At 42.5% G+C, this 18,219-nt stretch overlaps 1 protein-coding gene across 3 annotated transcripts in view; it reads left to right on the top strand.

The window, feature by feature from the left end:
* The window catches only part of CORO1C (coronin 1C), a 72,600-nt gene that overhangs the window by 26,521 nt on the left and 27,860 nt on the right, over positions 1–18,219 (top strand). For 2 of the 3 annotated variants that reach the window (XM_074321109.1, XM_074321108.1), the window contains one exon: positions 20–219. The exons of the other annotated variant lie outside the window; for it this stretch is intronic. In XM_074321109.1, the coding sequence (XP_074177210.1) occupies positions 25–219 (195 nt within the window). In that variant the 5' untranslated portion in view covers positions 20–24. The remainder of the gene's footprint in view (positions 1–19; positions 220–18,219) is intronic. 3 annotated transcript variants of the gene reach the window in all.

Genomic DNA, 18,219 nt, shown 5'->3' with positions numbered 1-18,219 from the left:
AATTTTTGCTCTTCTACAGACACGATGAGGCGAGTGGTACGGCAGAGCAAGTTTCGGCACGTATTTGGACAAGCGGTGAAAAATGACCAGTGTTATGATGACATCCGGGTTTCTCGAGTGACCTGGGATAGTTCCTTTTGCGCCGTCAATCCCAGATTTGTTGCCATAATCATAGAAGCGAGTGGGGGAGGCGCGTTTCTTGTGCTCCCTTTGCACAAGGTAAGTAATCTCACTTTCTGTTGAACACCCTCTGGTTATCTCTATTTCCTCCATAATAGATTGACAGGTCACTAAGAATTGTGTGATTACCGATACCATTAGACTCTGATGTAATTGAGTACACTTTCCTAACCACGTCAGTTTTTCTCTAATAGAGAATCATTAAACAGAATGGTGAACTCTGTTCTGGGCGTGCCCTCTATAGATGAAAAAGGTTATTATAATGATGCCGTGAGCCCGGGCAGGCACAGGAGTTGTAGGATTTGCATAATAATCATCTACTTTTCACAAAAGATTTTCCAAGAAGCGCAATCTTACAAACACGGTGTTAAGTGGGCAGAAATTTATAAGATAATCGCTTTTTGTGTGAAGTCATGAGACTGAGATGTTTTGGTTTTTTTGAATCGTAAATGGGATGAGAGATGAAGAAAACGTCCCCAAACAATGCAGATTTCAAGTCTGGACAATAGTAAGGTTCTGCAAAGTCTCTAAACAGTGTTAGTAAGTGGTAGAAATAAAGGATCTTTACCGAAAGTGGTTTCGTAGGACCTTCAACTTCAGGGGGCTTTTCAGTCCTCCCTTCTCCTGTCTATCCATTCAGAGTCCTCTCCAAATGGGGGCAAAGATAGGAGATTTGTGATTTTCTGACTGCTCTTGAATATTGTAGATGAAAATCTGTACTTTTAACAGGAAATCCCAGAATAATTGGGGGGAGGGTGTTGCCTGGAAAGAGTCATATTCTAGTTAGCTTTTAGAAGGAAAATTAGTTTGGTGAATCCTGAGCTCTAATGATAAGGGCTTAGTGCCCGTGAGGATGCAAGTGTTGGGTCACGTTACAGCTGTTTCCACCCTCCTGAGGATAGTGGATCTGTCTCCCTGAGTCTGCGCCATGCATATGACGGGTGCATCTCATCATAATGGACCATGTGATTCTGAAAGTGGCTTCAATAAAGTAGTTTTTGTCAAAGTTTTGTTTCCCATTATATTTTGGTGTTTATTTCCTTAGGAAAACTCTCACTGGGAAAACTTCCAGTTCTCTTGTACTTTTCTCTCTCTCAGATGCTCATGACTAACTTGTTTTATTTTAGCATCTGATTTTTGCTTTAGTGACTGGATTGCTGTGATATTACTCAATAGGACCATCTCGCTACAGAAATCGGAGATGGATGCCTTTCGGGAACAAATTTGATCTGTTTTCAAATGTACCTTTCTATTGGCAAAGTTGTTGCTCATATTTTAGGGGAGAATCTTTTCATGAAATTGAAATTTAATTTTCTACTTGGATACTTGTGTTTCTGTGGAAAAAATTGCTGTTGAGTAGCAAATAATGCATTACACTCCTATAACTGTACTTAACTAGATTTTTCAGTGGGAGTTTGAATTTAATGCCAGTTGCATTTGGTCTCCACAAATTTTTATTTGTTCGTTTAGAGCAAGGAGCATTTGGAAACTTGACTTTTCAGTGGTAGGTTTTACGGCGGCCAGCTGAGAAGAGGTTTCAGCTAGTCAACCAAAATAAGGCACTGGACTGCCTGGATCTGTTGTAGAGTTAAGAGTTTTTATTCTGTCTTTTATAGACTGAGGGATGAATTTAAGGCCTTTTCTTTTTACTTCAAAGAAATGGAACAAGCCAATTAAGAAGCCCCAAATAAACTTTTAAATGGCTAAGCTTCCTCTGAGTTCAGACAGTTTTATTCAAGTTCCACATCCCCCAAAGCTGCTGTGAGTCCATCTTTGCTTTTACAAACCAGTGGAAATTTTGAGTATCATTTATGCCATTTAAGGAGAGCTGTATGCAGTTCCTAAGCTAACTGGATCTTACGATTTGGTTTTCATTTATATTAAGTGGCCTATACTTAATAGATTTTAGTATTTTGTTCTTTAACCAGCTGTTTAGGAATTAGTACAGAATAACTTGTTTTAAAAATAATCATGTTTGGATGAAGTGTTGGTTTTTGGAGGAGCCTCAGGGATCTTTATTTCCCAGGCTCTAATACGGTTTGTGTGGCTCCGTAAATATTTATTTGTTTAGGAGGAGGTGACATTGGCGTAAATTAAGCCCTGTGACAGCCATTGGACATAAGGTTAGCATTTGGGGTTATCAACTTTTATAATTGATGGGTTTACATATAGTATGTGGGATGTTCATGGATTAAAGTATTTGTATTTAGCCCTTAGGGTCAGTGTGGCGTAGAGGAAAGAACACGGGTCTGGGAATTGGGGAGCGGGGGGTTCAGTCCTGGCTCGATCAGGGACTAATAGTGGAACTCGGATATGTCGCTCTGTCCTGCTCTCCCACTTCTCTCTATGTAACGTGAGGGGCTGTATAGAAAAGTGATTTTTCTGTCTTGGAAATTCTAGGTGATTTCAGAAGTGCCTCTCATCGCCTATGATTCTCAATTACAAAGTGATTTCTGCTGCAGATGGTTTTGGTACCCAAAATTCAGCGAAGGAAACCCTGTTGTTCCCTTCTTTTCCCTCCTTAGTGCTAATTTATAACTTTGAAAAGTAGATGCCTTTTTATTTCTGGCTGCTTTCCCTCCAAGGCCAAGGCTGAGCCCAGCAAAGAAGAGTGGTCTTCTGGCCCTGTAGACAGTTCTGTGCCTGCGGAACTCTCGGGACGGTTTGCTGTGGTGCCAGCGCCTCGCCCATGAGTCCTGAAGTGTCATGTGACACTCCCGTTGCTTTTCTTCCTAAGACCCTGTCCCTTGACTAGTTATTACCTAAGCTGGGCATCAGTAGCTGCTAGAAAACAGAACTGTGTTCACATTGTCTGAAAACCCACATTTTTATCTGCTTTATGAGGCTGATTGCCCTCTTGATATCTATCACCTTATAATTTTGATATAATAATGAATATTTGAATAGGGATCAAAAATTTTACGTCTTTACAGATGTTTATACAATACAAAGCCTTTCATCGGTCTTTGACTATTTAAGTGTAATCATTTGGTTGAATCACCTGTAAACTGAGTATCTCTGGGATGCCAGCATCTCTGCCCTCCAGGAGCACTTGCATCTAGTTTTCGCTGTGGTCAGTTTCCTGCTCTCCCCCAGATAACTGGTCGTGAGGTGTTTCTCTTCTCTTTAGAAGTGCAGCCTTGGGGGGTGGCCGGTTGGGGGCAGCCAGTTGGCTCAGTTGATTAGAGCGTGGTGCTCTTGACGGCTAGGTTGCTGGTTCGATCCCCACGTGGGCCACTGTGAGCTGCGCCCTCCACAACTAGATTGAAGCGACTACTTGACTTGGAGCTGATGGGTCCTGGAAAAACACAAATAAATAAATAAAAGTTTAATTTTTTTTTTTTTAAAGGGGGTGGCCAGGTAGCTCAGTTGGTTAGAGTGTGGTGCTAATAAAACCAACGTTGCCAGTTTGATCCCCGCATGGGCCACTGTGAGCTGCACTCTCCTTGAAGGAGAAATATGATGGGGGGAACCCAAAGGGCATGGTGAACCCATTAATCCTAATACAGGACTCTGCCCTGGAAAAAAGATTCGGACAGCTTCAGTATTTTATCAACTTTAAAATCGTTTTATAATGAGGTGCCGCTTTTGTTTAAAGGTGAAGAAAACCCAAATTCCCACATACACTATGAAGTGATGCTGGAAATCAAGATCGCAGGGGCTGATGCGCTGGGTGGGCTTTGGGCGCCAGTGCATTGCGAGCAGCCTGGCATTACGCTGAACGTGGCTTCAGGAGTGGGCGTGGTTTTTACTGATGACCTCAGGACTGCGGGGAATGTTTCCCCCACCATGTTTCATTTTCCAGATTATAGGTAGGTTCGTTTTGGTGATGTTTTGGGGGCTTTCTGTACGTATTAATAGCGAATCTGCATGTATTGATCTTAAGATGTATTGTGGCACTTTCAGAAAGGCTCCCATTTAAAATCATGGCCTTTCAGGAATTTCTCGTCACAGCCAGTTAGTGTAAGCAGTAACTACGGCTTATGATGGCTACCTCATGAGGCTTGTGAATAGATTCTGGGAGAATCATGGTCTCTGTCTTCCGGGACTTAAAATGAAAAATGGAGGGAGTAGTAGAGACAACTACATTAGAACACATACACAGCAAGAGGTAAGCTTAGGAATGAATGTATGTTTATTTTAATTGTATGGTTTATGAGGTTTTTGTTAGGAAGGTTTTATTGAGAACATGGGATTTTAAGAGGTCCCTGCTAGAGGAATATTGAAAGTCTTCAGTCCCGAGGTGGGGTGATTTAGATTAGCACACATGATTCACGATGGCTTTGGTAACGCTTCGGTCAAGCTGTGGCATGCCATTCTGTCATGACTTTTCAAGGTGTGGTTTAGTACATTTTCTTATTCTTTGGTCTTTCAGAGGATGAATAATAGCAGTCTTGCTGAACAGAAGTTGGCTTTGTGGTTTTGGCTACAGGGGTTTTTTTCCCCACAACTGCATAAGCTGCCTTGGCTCGGTCCCCTGTGCCCTCTACCACGTGGGCAGGAACAAGCCTCCTGTGTGGAGTAGCCACACTCGTGATGTGGGACGGAGGCATTCCCGTCCCTGTAATGAGCCATGTGGCGTATTCAAACGCACCATTGTTTGTAGTTTTGTGCACCACGCGCATATTCCGCCACTTCCCAGTGAACGTGTGAACCCTAACTTAAACAAATAAGGGTGGGGGGAGTTGGTCAGAAGCATATGCTCTTGATCTCTTCACATTCTCTTGGATGGAGGATGCAAATCGGAGGGCTCCTATCTTCCCTACTTGCTTTCTCCCTTCTTTCCTTGACTGTTCCTACTTGGAGGTGAGGTACTGGAGTGATGGCTGATTTTATCCTCCCACTAATTGCCTGTGGAGCAGCTCTGCTCTAATGGGATGGGTGTGGCCATTCTGTTAACCTTCTGGGTCACCATCTCCTCTTTCTCCTCCTAGCTCCTCTGTCTAGTACCTTCTGGTACAGTTAGGTTTTTGCCACTTATTTTAGGAGCTGTGTGTGGGAATATTTGGGATCTTGCTGTATTTATGTCTGTGAACTATCTTTTCATTTTGTATAGTCTTTCTCAGCTAGGGCTAGTGAAAGAATTCAGCCCTACAGAAAATAATTTCAGTGACTGGTTTCTTAGTTCTCAAGGATGAGACATAGCTATGCCTTCTAGATGCATAGGAGAGAGATGTATTACGTACAATAGCTGCCTTAGGGCATTAGGACCTAATTCTCTCAAAGAAGTTGGGTGGACAAGGGCTGCTTTAGAATGTTTTTCTGTCGTATTTATTAAGAAAGAAATCTTGATTCATTTCAGTCAGTATTCTTTCTGAGTGTCTCTTCTAACTGTTCAGTATCCAGCTCACATGTTACCTCTAATTCGCTGAGACAGTGGAAGTCATTTTTGGGTTCTCCCAGCTGCTCGTCCTTGCCGCTAATGGTACCACAGGCTGCATTTCACATTGTATTATAATTACTTTTTTCATCACTTAACATAAGGGGAGGGTGATTAGAGTTACATGCGCTTGGTCTCTTGACGTTACTTGGATGGAGAACGCAAACTAGATGGCTCTTTGAATGGTAGCTCTTGATAACAGGTTCTCCCAAATCTGGCCTTCCTCTATTGTGGTGGCAGCCTCCAGGTGGCCTCCAGTGATTCTGACTCCTGGGTTTCTGCTGCTGTGTGGTTCCCTCCTGCGTGAAATAGGGCTGACTGTAACCACTAGGCTATGGTACAACTGATGGAGTGTGACTGAGGCCCGGGCACAGAAGCATATTGGCCTCCACTTTGTCTCATGGAGCTGCCATGTTGTGAGGACACACAAGTAGCTCAGTGGCGAGGTCCACAGGACCTCTTGCCGAAAGCCAGCACCAACGAACCAAACATGTGAGTGATCGACCATCTTCAAAGTGGATCCTGCAGCCCCAGCTAACATCTTAACTCGTGAGAACCTGGAGCCAGAACCACCCAGATAAGTTGCTTTTGAACTCCTGACCTTCAGAAACTATGTGAGATTATAAATGTGTATTGTTTTAAATAGCTAAGTTTTAGGGTTAAGCAGCAGTTGAGAACTAATGCATGTATTGTCAGAATATGATGTAGAATGTAATGTTAGGTCACACAATGCATAAATAAATGAGTACTTCACAATGACCTAAAAGGCCATCTGGTAGTTTTAAGCACTCTTTCTACCTCTCCTTAAAAAAAAAAACTATGCGCACACACACACACACACACACACACACACACACACAGATATATAACATTCTTAAATCTTAAATGAATAATTGAGGGATTCTGTACAGTAGCAAGAGAAAGTTATATGGCAAGATTTAGTGACCCTTATGTTCCATGATACTGTCACGTAACCTGAAATATGTGTTGCAAGGTTATAGCCACTATCTCTTTTTTTTTTTCCCCCAAAGATTTTATTGGGGAAGGGGAACAGTGTGTACTTCCATTTTTTCCAAGTCAAGTTGTTGTCATTCAGTCCTAGTTGTGGAGGGCACAGCTCAGCTCCAGTTGCCGTTGCTAGTTGCAGGGGGCACAGCCCACCATCCCTTGCGGGAGTGGAACCGGCAACCTTGCGGTTGAGAAGACGAGCTCCAACCAACTGAGCCATCCCGGAGCTCAGCTGCAGCTCAGCTCAAGGTGCCGTGTTCAATCTTAGTTGCAGGGGGCACTGCCCACCATCCCTTGCGGGACTCGAGGAATCGAGGAATTGAACTGGCAACCTTGTGGTTGAGAGCCCACTGGCCCATGTAGGGATCGAACCGGCAGCCTTCGGCATTAGGTGCATGGAGCTCTAACTACCTGAGCCTGGGCCGGCCCCTATAGCCACTATCTTATATGTAACTTCAAATTACATTACTGGTTTTTGAGAGAAAGTCTGGAATGTGAACGTTGATAGTGGGACTAAAGGTGATTTTTTGTTTTCTTCTTTATAATTACCTGTACTTTTTTCAGAATTTTTGCAATGAACTTATTACATGTAAAGATTATTTTTAAAACATATTATCAATAGTATCACCAGAGCATATATAAAGAGCTAAATGTTGTTTAAGCGTTCGTGAAATCTAAAACTGCACTTTAAAAAATTACATGCATTCATTCACATACTCACTCCTTAGACATTTGAGCGCCTGCTCTGTGCCATGACCTGTGTTGGGTTCTTGCTTTTTACAAGCTTTGGTAACAGTTGACCTTGGTCTCCCCTATGGGGAGCTTTGTGTGTACGTCACGTGTTTGACATGGCGATGAGAGATGAGTTCCAACAGAGGCTCAAAAGTCAAGGAAGACGTCACAGGGAGGGTCTGTTGGAATTTGGGGTTTTCCTGGGTGGAGGAGCTGGGGATGAAATAGAGGTGCCCAGCCAGTTTACTGAACTGATGCGTGGGAAGAGGTGCTCTGTTCCAGGAGGGCAAAGAGTGAGGTGGGGGCCACATTCCTCCTTCAGATTCCTGGATCTCTGGGAAATTAGGTGGACTTTTCTAGTATTAGAGAAATGGGATGTTTGATTGGAGGGGGGTTGACAGGAACTGAATGATTGCTTTTGATAGAAAATTACTTTTCTTGGCTCTTTTTTCCTCCCTTCTCTTTCATTGTAAATAGTGCAAAATTGGTGTTTTCCATGATCATTAGAAAAACCAGAATAAGCACTGTTCTCCATTTTTGGGTTATTGTTATGACTGAAACAACATAGCACGTTTCCTCGGTATCATCTTCAGAAATAGGCAGGACTTCATGTCATATTCTTAAAAATAAGACTCTAGAATGACATCAGAATGTGCTTGGAGGGTCCACTACATAAACAGTGTCTCAGTTTTTGCACATGGTAGAGTTCTGTCATATTTTTGTTCTATGGTTGCGGAAACTGAAACTCGGATTGAGTGATTGCCCAGAGCTGTGGACCTTTCATGGATTAGAATCTAGGTGTGTGAGTCTATTGATTTGTACATGTATATTTTTGATGAACATTTTTTTTCCCATTGAATGTGAAAGGTTTTTTTTTGTTTTTGTTGTTTGTTTTTTGTGTTTTTTTTTTTGTATAGAAACTGTGGTCCAATTGACATGTAATCCTTTGCATTCTTTCTCTGGGATTAGAAGGCTTAATCACAAAAACACTAGCTTGTCAGGGCTTTGATTCTGTCAGCTCAGAGAATTGTCTTAAGGTTTGGAAAGTACTTGGTCTATACCATGCCTTGTGTGGAGACAGCAACAATGATGAAATCACAGCAGTTCACATTTTTGAGGGCTTCTTTAAGTGCCAGGCATCGGGCTGATAAGTGCCTTCTTTCATGGACTAGTTCAAAGAGAATGGCAGTCAGTCTCCCGACGGTGCTTTTAACCAGCACCTGCTGGATTTGCATTGGCTGCCCCCCCCCCCGCCCCCTTACTGTACACTGCTGACAGGCCATTTCCATTTCCACAGATAGCGGCACTGTTTGGACAGTGCCAGTAGCCCTTTGTACAGATGTGGGTGTTTGGCGCATGGTGGCTTTGGTGTTACGGGCAAGTGATTTTATTCAGTGCCAGTGTCCTGATGTGTCCTGGAATGCCCATTCACTGCCTCCTGAAATAGATGCCGTCTGATGTCCTGAGCACCTTAAACTGTCACTTAGATGGGCTGTGAAATGCTGGGAGGCGGTGGTGGGGGGGGAAGGGGGGCATGGAGGATACAGGGGGAGGGCACCAGGTGCAGAACAATGACTTCCAAATTATGTCACGAGCTGCCAGCCACACGAGCCCTACACGGCCTCATTACCACATGAAGTGCCACAGAAGGGCCTTTTCATTTTCTCCCACTGACTCTTTTCCATAGTCTTCTGTGGAGGGGGGAGGGGAGATACCCTACTCAACCCCAGTTAACAATGGAGCACAAAGTCCTGGCAGAAGGAACCTCACAATGTGCCCTGGGGCTATTTTTGATTACAGTGAGTGGCTGTGACTCAGAGTGTGCCCTGGCAGATGACGGGCTTCCACCCTTCCCTTCCCGCCCGCCCTCCTCCCCTGGAGATGAGCAGGCAGCCTGTCCTTTGTGCGTTTCCTTGGCCGGCTTCTCCAACTGCTGCAGTTCACTGATATGTCCACAGCAGCCGGCCTGCAGGCTTGACAGGGCTCTGACAGTGGTTTTTACCATATATGGCCATCAGAGCTCTGGGGCTGTCAGCTGGCCAGGATAATTTCCTTCCTTTGCTTTGATTGGCTGCACGGGTGGCTCAGAGAATGGTGGGATCTGGGAGTATGTGGTGAAGGGAAGCCACTGAGTCAAGTGCAAAGAACGTTTAACTCTTTCCTGGTTTCTGGCGCACGAGTCCTGCTGAGCACACAGGCAAGTGCTGCCGGCAGAAGCCTTCAGCGTGTAAACGTGTAAACGTGATAGCCCAAGTCTGGGAAAGCGGCGCAGAAAAGGTTCCCGAATGCGCGTTACTCTGAAATAGACTCAAGGTTTAATGGACACATTTCCGCGGTCTCGCTTCGTCCAGAAGCCACCTTATAACCACAGGCAGCAAATTTTCTGCTCCTACCAAGTCGAATATCTGTGCTTGTTAGGGGTGGGACCTGAGTTGAGTCCAGGGAAGGCTGAGCTGGGAGGGCGAGTGATGGAGCACGTGTTGGCGCTCTCAGAGGACTGGTGACTTGGGTTTCTTTTCTGGCTGAGCTTTAAGTCGTGAGTAAGTGATACGGACTACTGAATTGGGTCCCTACTCTGGCCCTCCTGCTTGTTTACTACCGCTGCAAGATGTGAACTGCCTCGGCCAGGGAGCCCAAACCATTTCCCTAACGTAGTTGTGCATTTTTCTCGGTTTTTCATCCCCATTTCAAGGAGCGTGGGTTTTTATTCCGAGGCATGTGGGTAAAGCGAGGCAGAGCTGGGATTGGAAGAGGTAGCCCTGGAGCTCATCATCCTACACGAGGGTCCCAGGGGAGAAGTCTCCAGTGTCGTGCTCAGTGCAAGGGGCGAGGCAAGCAGCTACCGTCCTTTCCAATTTGACATTGAATGCTTTATTTTAATTTTCCATATTTGCACGTACATCTGTAGTTCTTTTGCTTTTCAGCTTCTGCTTTCAAGCGGAATTTTATTTTGGGTTGGTTCTCCCTCATCATAAGTTCCTAGTTTTTGTTTGTTCTCAGACCAGAAGTATCATACAGAATTACTTGTCTGCAGTGATGAGGTTTTTCACTTCACAAATTTTTTTGTTAAGTCGGGAAGTCAGGAAATACAGCTTCTCTGGCTGCTGTTGCATATTTAGGTGTGGCTGAGCAAGGAGATGTTAACTCTTCCACTGTTTTTGCTGGCTGGTAAGACAGTATCCATAGTTTCAGAGTAACTTGCTTCAGGTTTTTAACGGACTTTAAAAGTGGTCTGTTTGATACTGAAGCCAGTTGTGAAGAGGACCCATGAAGGCAAAATGATTTGCTTGGCATTTTCACTATGCTCACGAAGACTTCTTTTTGACTCACAGGGAGGTGAGGTGTCTGAAGAACCACACTGCCGCTCCCTGGCAGCGTCAGTGCTTAGCTTACCTTACAGGGCGGGGTAACCCAATCTGTATGTTTTACTCTAGAGCACATCCTCTTACCCTCAAGGCTGGTGTTTCTGGTTCCCTTAAAGTAAAACTTCCTCCAAATGTTTGATTCCTGGGTCATGAGCTGTCACTTTCCGTGACTAGCCTGTCAACAAGTCGTATATGGCGTGCATCACTCTTTCTGGTCTGCTGCAGAGGGCCCTGTCTCGTTATCCGACCACTCTTCACCCTCCCCCGTCCCCCGTCCCACTGCCACGGTCACTATAGTTCCTCCTTGTGCGGCAACAGGGCCTTAAGATACTCCAACAGAACACGTATACATACAAGTAATACTGTGACAAGAAAAGGGAAGTTGGAAAAAAAGGAAAACCCACTTCAATAGATACCCTTTTTTGACTCCTTTGAACACTGCACAGTGTGAATGGAGCCCTTATGCCTGAGCAGGAAACTTTTCCTTTGCTTCCAAGCACGTGTTTGACTCACCATTCTCCTCACGGAGAGTTCCAGGATTCTTACTGTATTACTCCAAGGCTAGTAATGAGTTATTATCAGTGCCTTTGGAAAGCTTTTTAAATTTAGAGACAGTATGATAACGTTTTTGAAATTTGGGCACATAAAGTGATTTTGATAGCATTTCTTTCCTAAAATGAAAACTGTTAGAAATAGAAAGTAGGGATGAACAGGTTGGAAATCTTTACACCTTGCTCCTCGCGTCAGGATGGGGTGAGGGCTGTTTAGGCCGTTAACATGGGGGGAGGTGTAACCAGTCTGGGTAATAAGCCCGGGTTATAATAATGGTTACGAAATGGCTGGATAGTAAGATGACTGTAGATTAGAAATTGGAAAAGGACTCGGAGGTTGCCTGTGCTGGATTAGATAAGGGAAAACAGCATAGAAGGCGGTGAGAACCCAGCCCCCGAGAAGGGCTTGGGTTTGTATGATTGAACTCCATCCAGACTGTGAACCAGAAAGAAACGCGATGTGGAGTTCCTTGAGCACTTAAAGGGGAATATTTGATTTGACTGATAGAGGTAATCTGTGTCACTTTTTATCACCATGTGACTTTATTAGCTTTGTGAAACCATATGTTAGTTATGAGAAAGAGCAAGCCTGCTGGGTGGTGTTGTGTGGCTTTAACAATATGTTCCATTTCGAAGGAGCCAATAATGATTAGATCGGTCCTCGCTAGCACCCCTTTGCTTAACATCTGCGACCTAATGCTGAGCAAGCTAATGTGCAGATCAAAGAGTTATGTGAGAGTCACTCTTACATTAAGGGATAATTATTCTGAATGAACTTTTATGTAATGCGTAGGTCATATCGGAAGCATCCCACTGTTGAATTCTGAGAGTTTGGGTGGGTGACAATGCCTATTGGTACATCTGTAATAGACCATTCGCTCCTTTAAAACCACAGCCCAGAGTGGAACTCCTTTATTGAAACGTGTGTGAGATTTCCGTGCACGTTTGTTAGTGTGTATTTAAAAGGTTTGAGTTGCGCAGTTCTGGCCTCTGCGTGTAGGAGTGCACGTCTTAAGTATGGATTCTTGTTTGAAACGAGGTGTGAGAAGTAAGACACACTGTTTGTTACACGTGAGTGGAAGCAGTGGTGGTTTTCCATTGAAATTGATGGCAAATTCCTTACAACTAGAAATGTCATTTCACGAGAGTTAATGTTGAATTTTGTATGCCTAAGAGAATGTTTTTGCAAAGTTATTTAAAATTATGAACATTCCTTCTTAGAGCAATTAAGTGAAGTATGTATTTACTGATGCTTAAATTTTGATTTTAACCCCCCATCGCCACCCCTACCCCCCAAGAAAAAATGCCCATTGGAAAAGTGTTGCCTAACTCTGCGTGTAGTTGAAACGACAGTCTTCCGGAGCTCTGCTGAGTCGCTTCACTGCTTTGAAGTGTTTGAGGACTTTCCCCCAAACCTAGAGCAAATGACGGTGCTGTTGTCAGGAGGTTTTGTGCCCCCGTGAGGCTTGCTGGCTGGGACATGTCAAAGCCATCAGCCTCAGCCCGGGCCAGCCACATGGAAAGTGTGCTGTCACATTTCTCGCTTGTGCCAGCTGTACACACACTTTGGAGGTTGAATTTTCCCTGGGGCTCATGTTGCTTGGCCCCGGCGGGCCACTGGATCTTTTAGATAATGTCTGTAAGCTAGTGCCCTGACCTATTTCACTAATGTTCCAAAGTTTTGAACTGGGCTCTGGGCCAGAGCCTTTGGGGACCTTGGCGTTGGTCATTTTCACCAGTTGAGTTGACTTGCTGGCCATTGCCACCACTTGGAGGTTTAGCTAGAGAGGTACAGAACTCTCCTGTGACATGTGATTGGGACCCGTAAGTAATGAGGAAATTAAAAAAATTAAGCAGTGGGGAGTCTAAATGGCTGACTGACTGCTGCTGTCAGGGAAGCTTTCAATTCCATGCTAGAAAAGTAGTCCTATTCTAGATAATGCAAGTGAGGTAATGCATCCCTCATGAAACAGTGGGCTGAGTGGTAGTAAATGAAATTATTCTGTATGTAAGCCTTGGAAAATTGATGGGTAGTTCTTAAATCAAAAAAGATACTTAAAAGCTGGCATTAAATTCTCATAAGTATTCCTTCCAGCCTCCGCTTTCATTTACATTTGCTGTTGAGAAGTGCAGGTAAGCTGTGCTGTCACCATGACTTCAGTGGGTGGCCTTCTGAACGGTCCTTCACCATTTAGTGAATTAGACATGGATTCCTTGGTTATTCACTGGATGTGTCATGGGTATGAATGAGAAATGCATTCTCATTAGATCCTAGTGCAAAATGTCTTTCAAAAATGATGCGTCCTCATCTTTACTGTCTAAGGCCGTTACTGTATGGTTCCTTCAGTTTCCAGGTACCTGAAGCCTCAGCAGTTTATAATTGCCCAGCTCTGCCCTTTTAATATATACTCATCAGGTGCTTTTCTTTTGACTTGATCATGTTATGGATAAAAGAGATGGGGAAGTGTAAGCCCTTGAAAGCAAGATAGCTGATACTTGACTGTGTGTTGTAAGCATCCTGTATGTAAAGTGATCAGACTTTCTTGTCCCTTTTGTTCCTTTATCACTATCAGACATTTAGTCAATTCCCTTTCTGTTGTGCTGCGATATGCTCCTTTCCCTGTTTTATGTGTTGTAAGACTTTATGATGACGTCACAACCAGAGGAAGCAGATGTTTGCAGGATGTAATGTTTTATTATGGTAACTCCATGTTTCTGATAACCAGCTGCCAATAATTTCAGCATTACTTTTGTGCCTTTTTCACAAACCCATGGCATAGTGGAAATTTTCTTTCCCTGTAGAAATCTAGTAAGGAGGGTCAATGATACATCGACTTCTTGATTTCTCTTGTACCTCAGTTTCTTTATTTAGAAAATGGGGATAATAAAGTTCCTATATTGTAAAGGCACTTGTGAGAGTGAAGATATAAAGGCTTTCAAACAATTCCTAACATAAGCACTCTAAAAGCGTCAGTTGCTGTTGTTAATGTTTTTGATAGAAAGGAGGGAAGTACGTGGAAGTTGCCCTTTAAATGACATTCAAATTCCTATGAAAACATTGGACTCTTTAGTGCTTTTATGCTATAGTCTTGTCAGGGCTGAGTTGGAAGTGGCAGAAATGTTTATTACTATTTTTAAATATCTTACTTGACTGAAGAATATTGGTGAATAGCTATAACTTTTAGCCAGGGTTGCTTAATTTTAACCCCCCCTCCCCAAAAAAAGTCATTGAGTAAGCGTCTCAGTATGTAGTTAAGAACTAGTATTAGTACTAGTTTCCTCAAAATTGCTTCATGTCTGAGCAAAAGCTCTTCTTAACCCAGATTGAAACAAAATTATTTGGTGTCCTTGGAAGTGCAGAGTTCAGTGATGGTACTTTGCCATCAAGGATGCAAGATGTGGCTTGCTGCGGAGTGCCTCAGAAGGCAGGGACCCTGAGATAAAATAAAACAATTCAAATAGAAAAACATTTTCCCTTCAGAGGAAAGATTTTTAAAAATGTAAGGTTAGTAACATATATTGGTGTGTTTCTCAACTTATTATTTTAAAATAGGAAACAAATCAAACAAAAAATAAAATAATAGGACACTCGTGTACTTACCCACAAGATTAAACAGATGTTAATATTATGCCATGTTTGTTTCATATCTCCCTTTTTTGAAAATCAGTAAAACATAATAGATGTAGCTAAAATACCATTCCCCTTTAGTTCTTTTCTCCTTCCCCAGAGGTAATCATTTCCTCAAAACAGGTATGTATCATAGTTTTGTACGTTTATTACATGTGTATATGTCTATCGCATAGATTATTATTAGTATGTGCTATTTGTTCCCATATCAAAGGACAATTAAATTGCTTCAGCTTTTTTCACTATTCCCAATAGTGCTGCAGTTAATATCCTTCTTGTGTAAAACATGGGGCGTTTGTCTCCCACACCACTAGAAGTGGGGCTGCCTGGGGGTGGGCATCTTACCTCCAGCTGTTTCTAGATTGCTCTCAATTTGTAGCAGGGTAGCTTCTCCTGTGATCAGTTTCTATGAGCTCCTCTTTCCTGAGGTCCTTGTCTGCACTTGTATGTAAACTTCTAAATTGTTGCCAATTTTAATAGGTGGTGTAAAATACTGCCTCATTGTTTTAATCTGATTGCAGTGAGATTGAGTATGTTTTCATACATCTCTTGGCTTTTCCGGTTTCCTTCCCTGTGAATTCCCGGCTCACATCATGTGCCCAGCCATCTGTTACGCTGTTTGTTGAGTTGGTCGGGTCTATATGTTGCATATATAGCTTCTCCCAGCCTGCCCCTTGTCTTTTCACTTTGTTTATGGTTTTTGAGCACAATCCACACTGCTGAATTTGGTTTATTTTTCTTTTTAAGGGGAGGTTGCCTCAATATTTATAAGTCATGTAGGCTTAAGTGTCTCTTCCTTACATTATCATCCTTTGTATCAAGGTGGTACACTCCTTGTGTAATGAGTCAACAGTGCGCCTCTGTTTTCTGTTCTCTGGGAACATTTGAGATACTGTGTTCCTTCAATGTTTGGTAAAGTTCACCTGTAAAACCATCTGGGCCTAGTGATTTTTGGTATTTAGTGATTTACGGGGGAGGGATGTGTAGAGTTATACTACTGGTTCTTTTACGGTTTTAGGTATATTCAGTTTTTCTATTTTAAAAGTTTTGATTTTTTTTTCTAGGAGATTGCTTATTTCATCTAGAGTTTTCGAATTTATTATCAAATGCTATTCCTATTACTTTCATATTATGTAAATTTCTACTATATTTGTATTATGTCCCCTTTTTTATTCCTGGTATTTATGCATTCTCTCTTCCTAATTTGTCCAGTTGTGTTGATTTGGTTTATTATTTATATCTTTCTCGTTAGTTTCTTCTCTTAAAATTTTATGTTCGTTGTACTCTGTTTAGTTTCTAACTTCTCAGGTTAGATGCTTAACTCATTTTCAGTCATCGTTCATATTTTGCATTTAAGGCTGTAAATTTTCCCCTAAGATCTGTTTTAGCTATATCTCACAAGTTTTGATGTCATTGAAAAGTGTTCCCAGACCCAATTCTGATGTGAGTGTGTGTGTGTATGTGTGCGTAGGCTTCTCCACACCAACAAGCAATTCTCAGACACCAGCAGGGTGTCTGAGAATTCAACTCAATTCTGACACTATCTACCCAGAGAGAGCATCAGATTCCACAGGTTAAGGGTTCAGTCCTACTAAACTGCCCTTCCCTCCCCCAACACATACTTCAGATGCTACCTGTTGTTACCTGTGCTTCTGACTCACAAACTGCATGTTCTTAGGACCCCCTCCTGGGATTGGATTGATTTGCTAGAATGGCTCACAGAACTCGGGAAAACCCCTTTACCACTAGATTACTAATTTACCGTCTTATTTTCTGGGAAACACAGTATTAGAAAGGATATGAATCAACAGCCACATGAAGAGATGTAGAGGGTGAGGTCCCAAATAAAGGAGTTTCTGTCCTTGTGGAGCCGGGGGCCTGACATGGTGGCACGTGGAAGTGTCCCCAACAAGAGACCAACAAGCTGTCTTGGCTTTTTATGGAGGCTTCATTACACAGTCATAAGTGACTAAGTCATTGGCCACTGGCTATTGAATTCCATCTCCAGCCCCTCTGTCCTCCCTGGAGGTCACGTCAGGGGGTGGAACTGAAAGTTCCAACCTCTAATCACATGGTTGGTTCTCCTGACAGCCAGCCCCAACCCTGGGGTGTGGTCCAGAAATCACTGGGTTAACATAACAAAAGACACCTGTATCTCTCCAAACACTTGGGACTTTCAAGGGTTTGGGGAACCAGGAACTAGGATCAAATGTATTACAAAGCATAGTATCATAGTAATATATTTATTGATCAGTGTAAACATTTTTCTATTGGCCATTTTGATTTTCTGTGTGACTTATTTAGTAAGTTTAAAATTTTTTAGATGTCTTAAAGATTTGGGGTTTCTATTTTTCTATTTTTAATTGTATTGTGTTATACTCAGAACATGCTCTACGTGACATTCATTCCTTAGTATTTTTTGAGATTTGCTTTGAGATGTCCTAATTGGTTATTAAAGAACTGTTTAATGTTTGCTTGAAAAAAAATGTGTATTTTAAATTTCGGCTACAAGGTTGTGTATATCCATTAGATCACACTTGTTACTTTTCTTAAAGTCTTCTATAGCAATACTAATTTTTGTCTGTTTGATCTCTTAAATATTTATTAAAATCTTTTACGAATTATGGCTTTGTCATTTTCTCCTTACAGTTCTTGCGGATGAAAAGGGGGCCCTGTAATCTAACCGAAAGGAACCTCACAGGGTGATCTGATCATAAATTCCTAACTGGGCAGGTCATGGTGGGGAGTCATGTGAGGCCTGTAACTTCCCTAGTAAAAGAATATCTGCCTAAGGGAAGCCCTGTCCATTGTTTTTGTGTTCTGTGTTAACATACCTTTGAAATGCCTCTTTTTCAGACCCCTCAGAATCATAAACCACCCTCAAGAGAGCACACAATCTTGTTAACTGTCCCTAATCCAGATGAGTTCAAGTTTATTGTAGCTTCCCCATGAAGTGTTTCTTTAAATGTTAAAATGTAATGACATTAATCTTTAATAGTGCATTTCACCTTCAAGTCTGTTTGTTCTAGTATAGCTACCCGGTATATATTTTTATATCCCCTCCTTTACTTGCTTTTTGGTATCGTTATTTTGAAAATGGTGTCTTGGAGCTGGGTTTAATCTAATCTGGACACCCTGTCTTTTGGCTGGTAAATTGAAACCATTTGTATTTACCACAATTTGTGATTTAGAGTTGGTTTTATTTCTGCCATCTTATTTTGCGCTTTACAGTTTTGACGCCCTTTTTTGGCCTTTTTTTATTTCCGCTTTTAATTGGATTGAATGAGTTCTTGTTTCTTTTTTTTTTTTTTTTTTAATTCCACCAACCTCCCTCCCGCTCTGCACACTTTGGGGAAATTATATACAGTTGACCCT

The sequence above is a fragment of the Rhinolophus sinicus genome, linkage group LG16 (assembly GCF_036562045.2).
Source record: "Rhinolophus sinicus isolate RSC01 linkage group LG16, ASM3656204v1, whole genome shotgun sequence".
NCBI lineage: Eukaryota > Metazoa > Chordata > Mammalia > Chiroptera > Rhinolophidae > Rhinolophus > Rhinolophus sinicus.
Note: the sequence above shows the minus strand (reverse complement) of the source record. Positions and strands in the feature narration are given on the sequence as shown.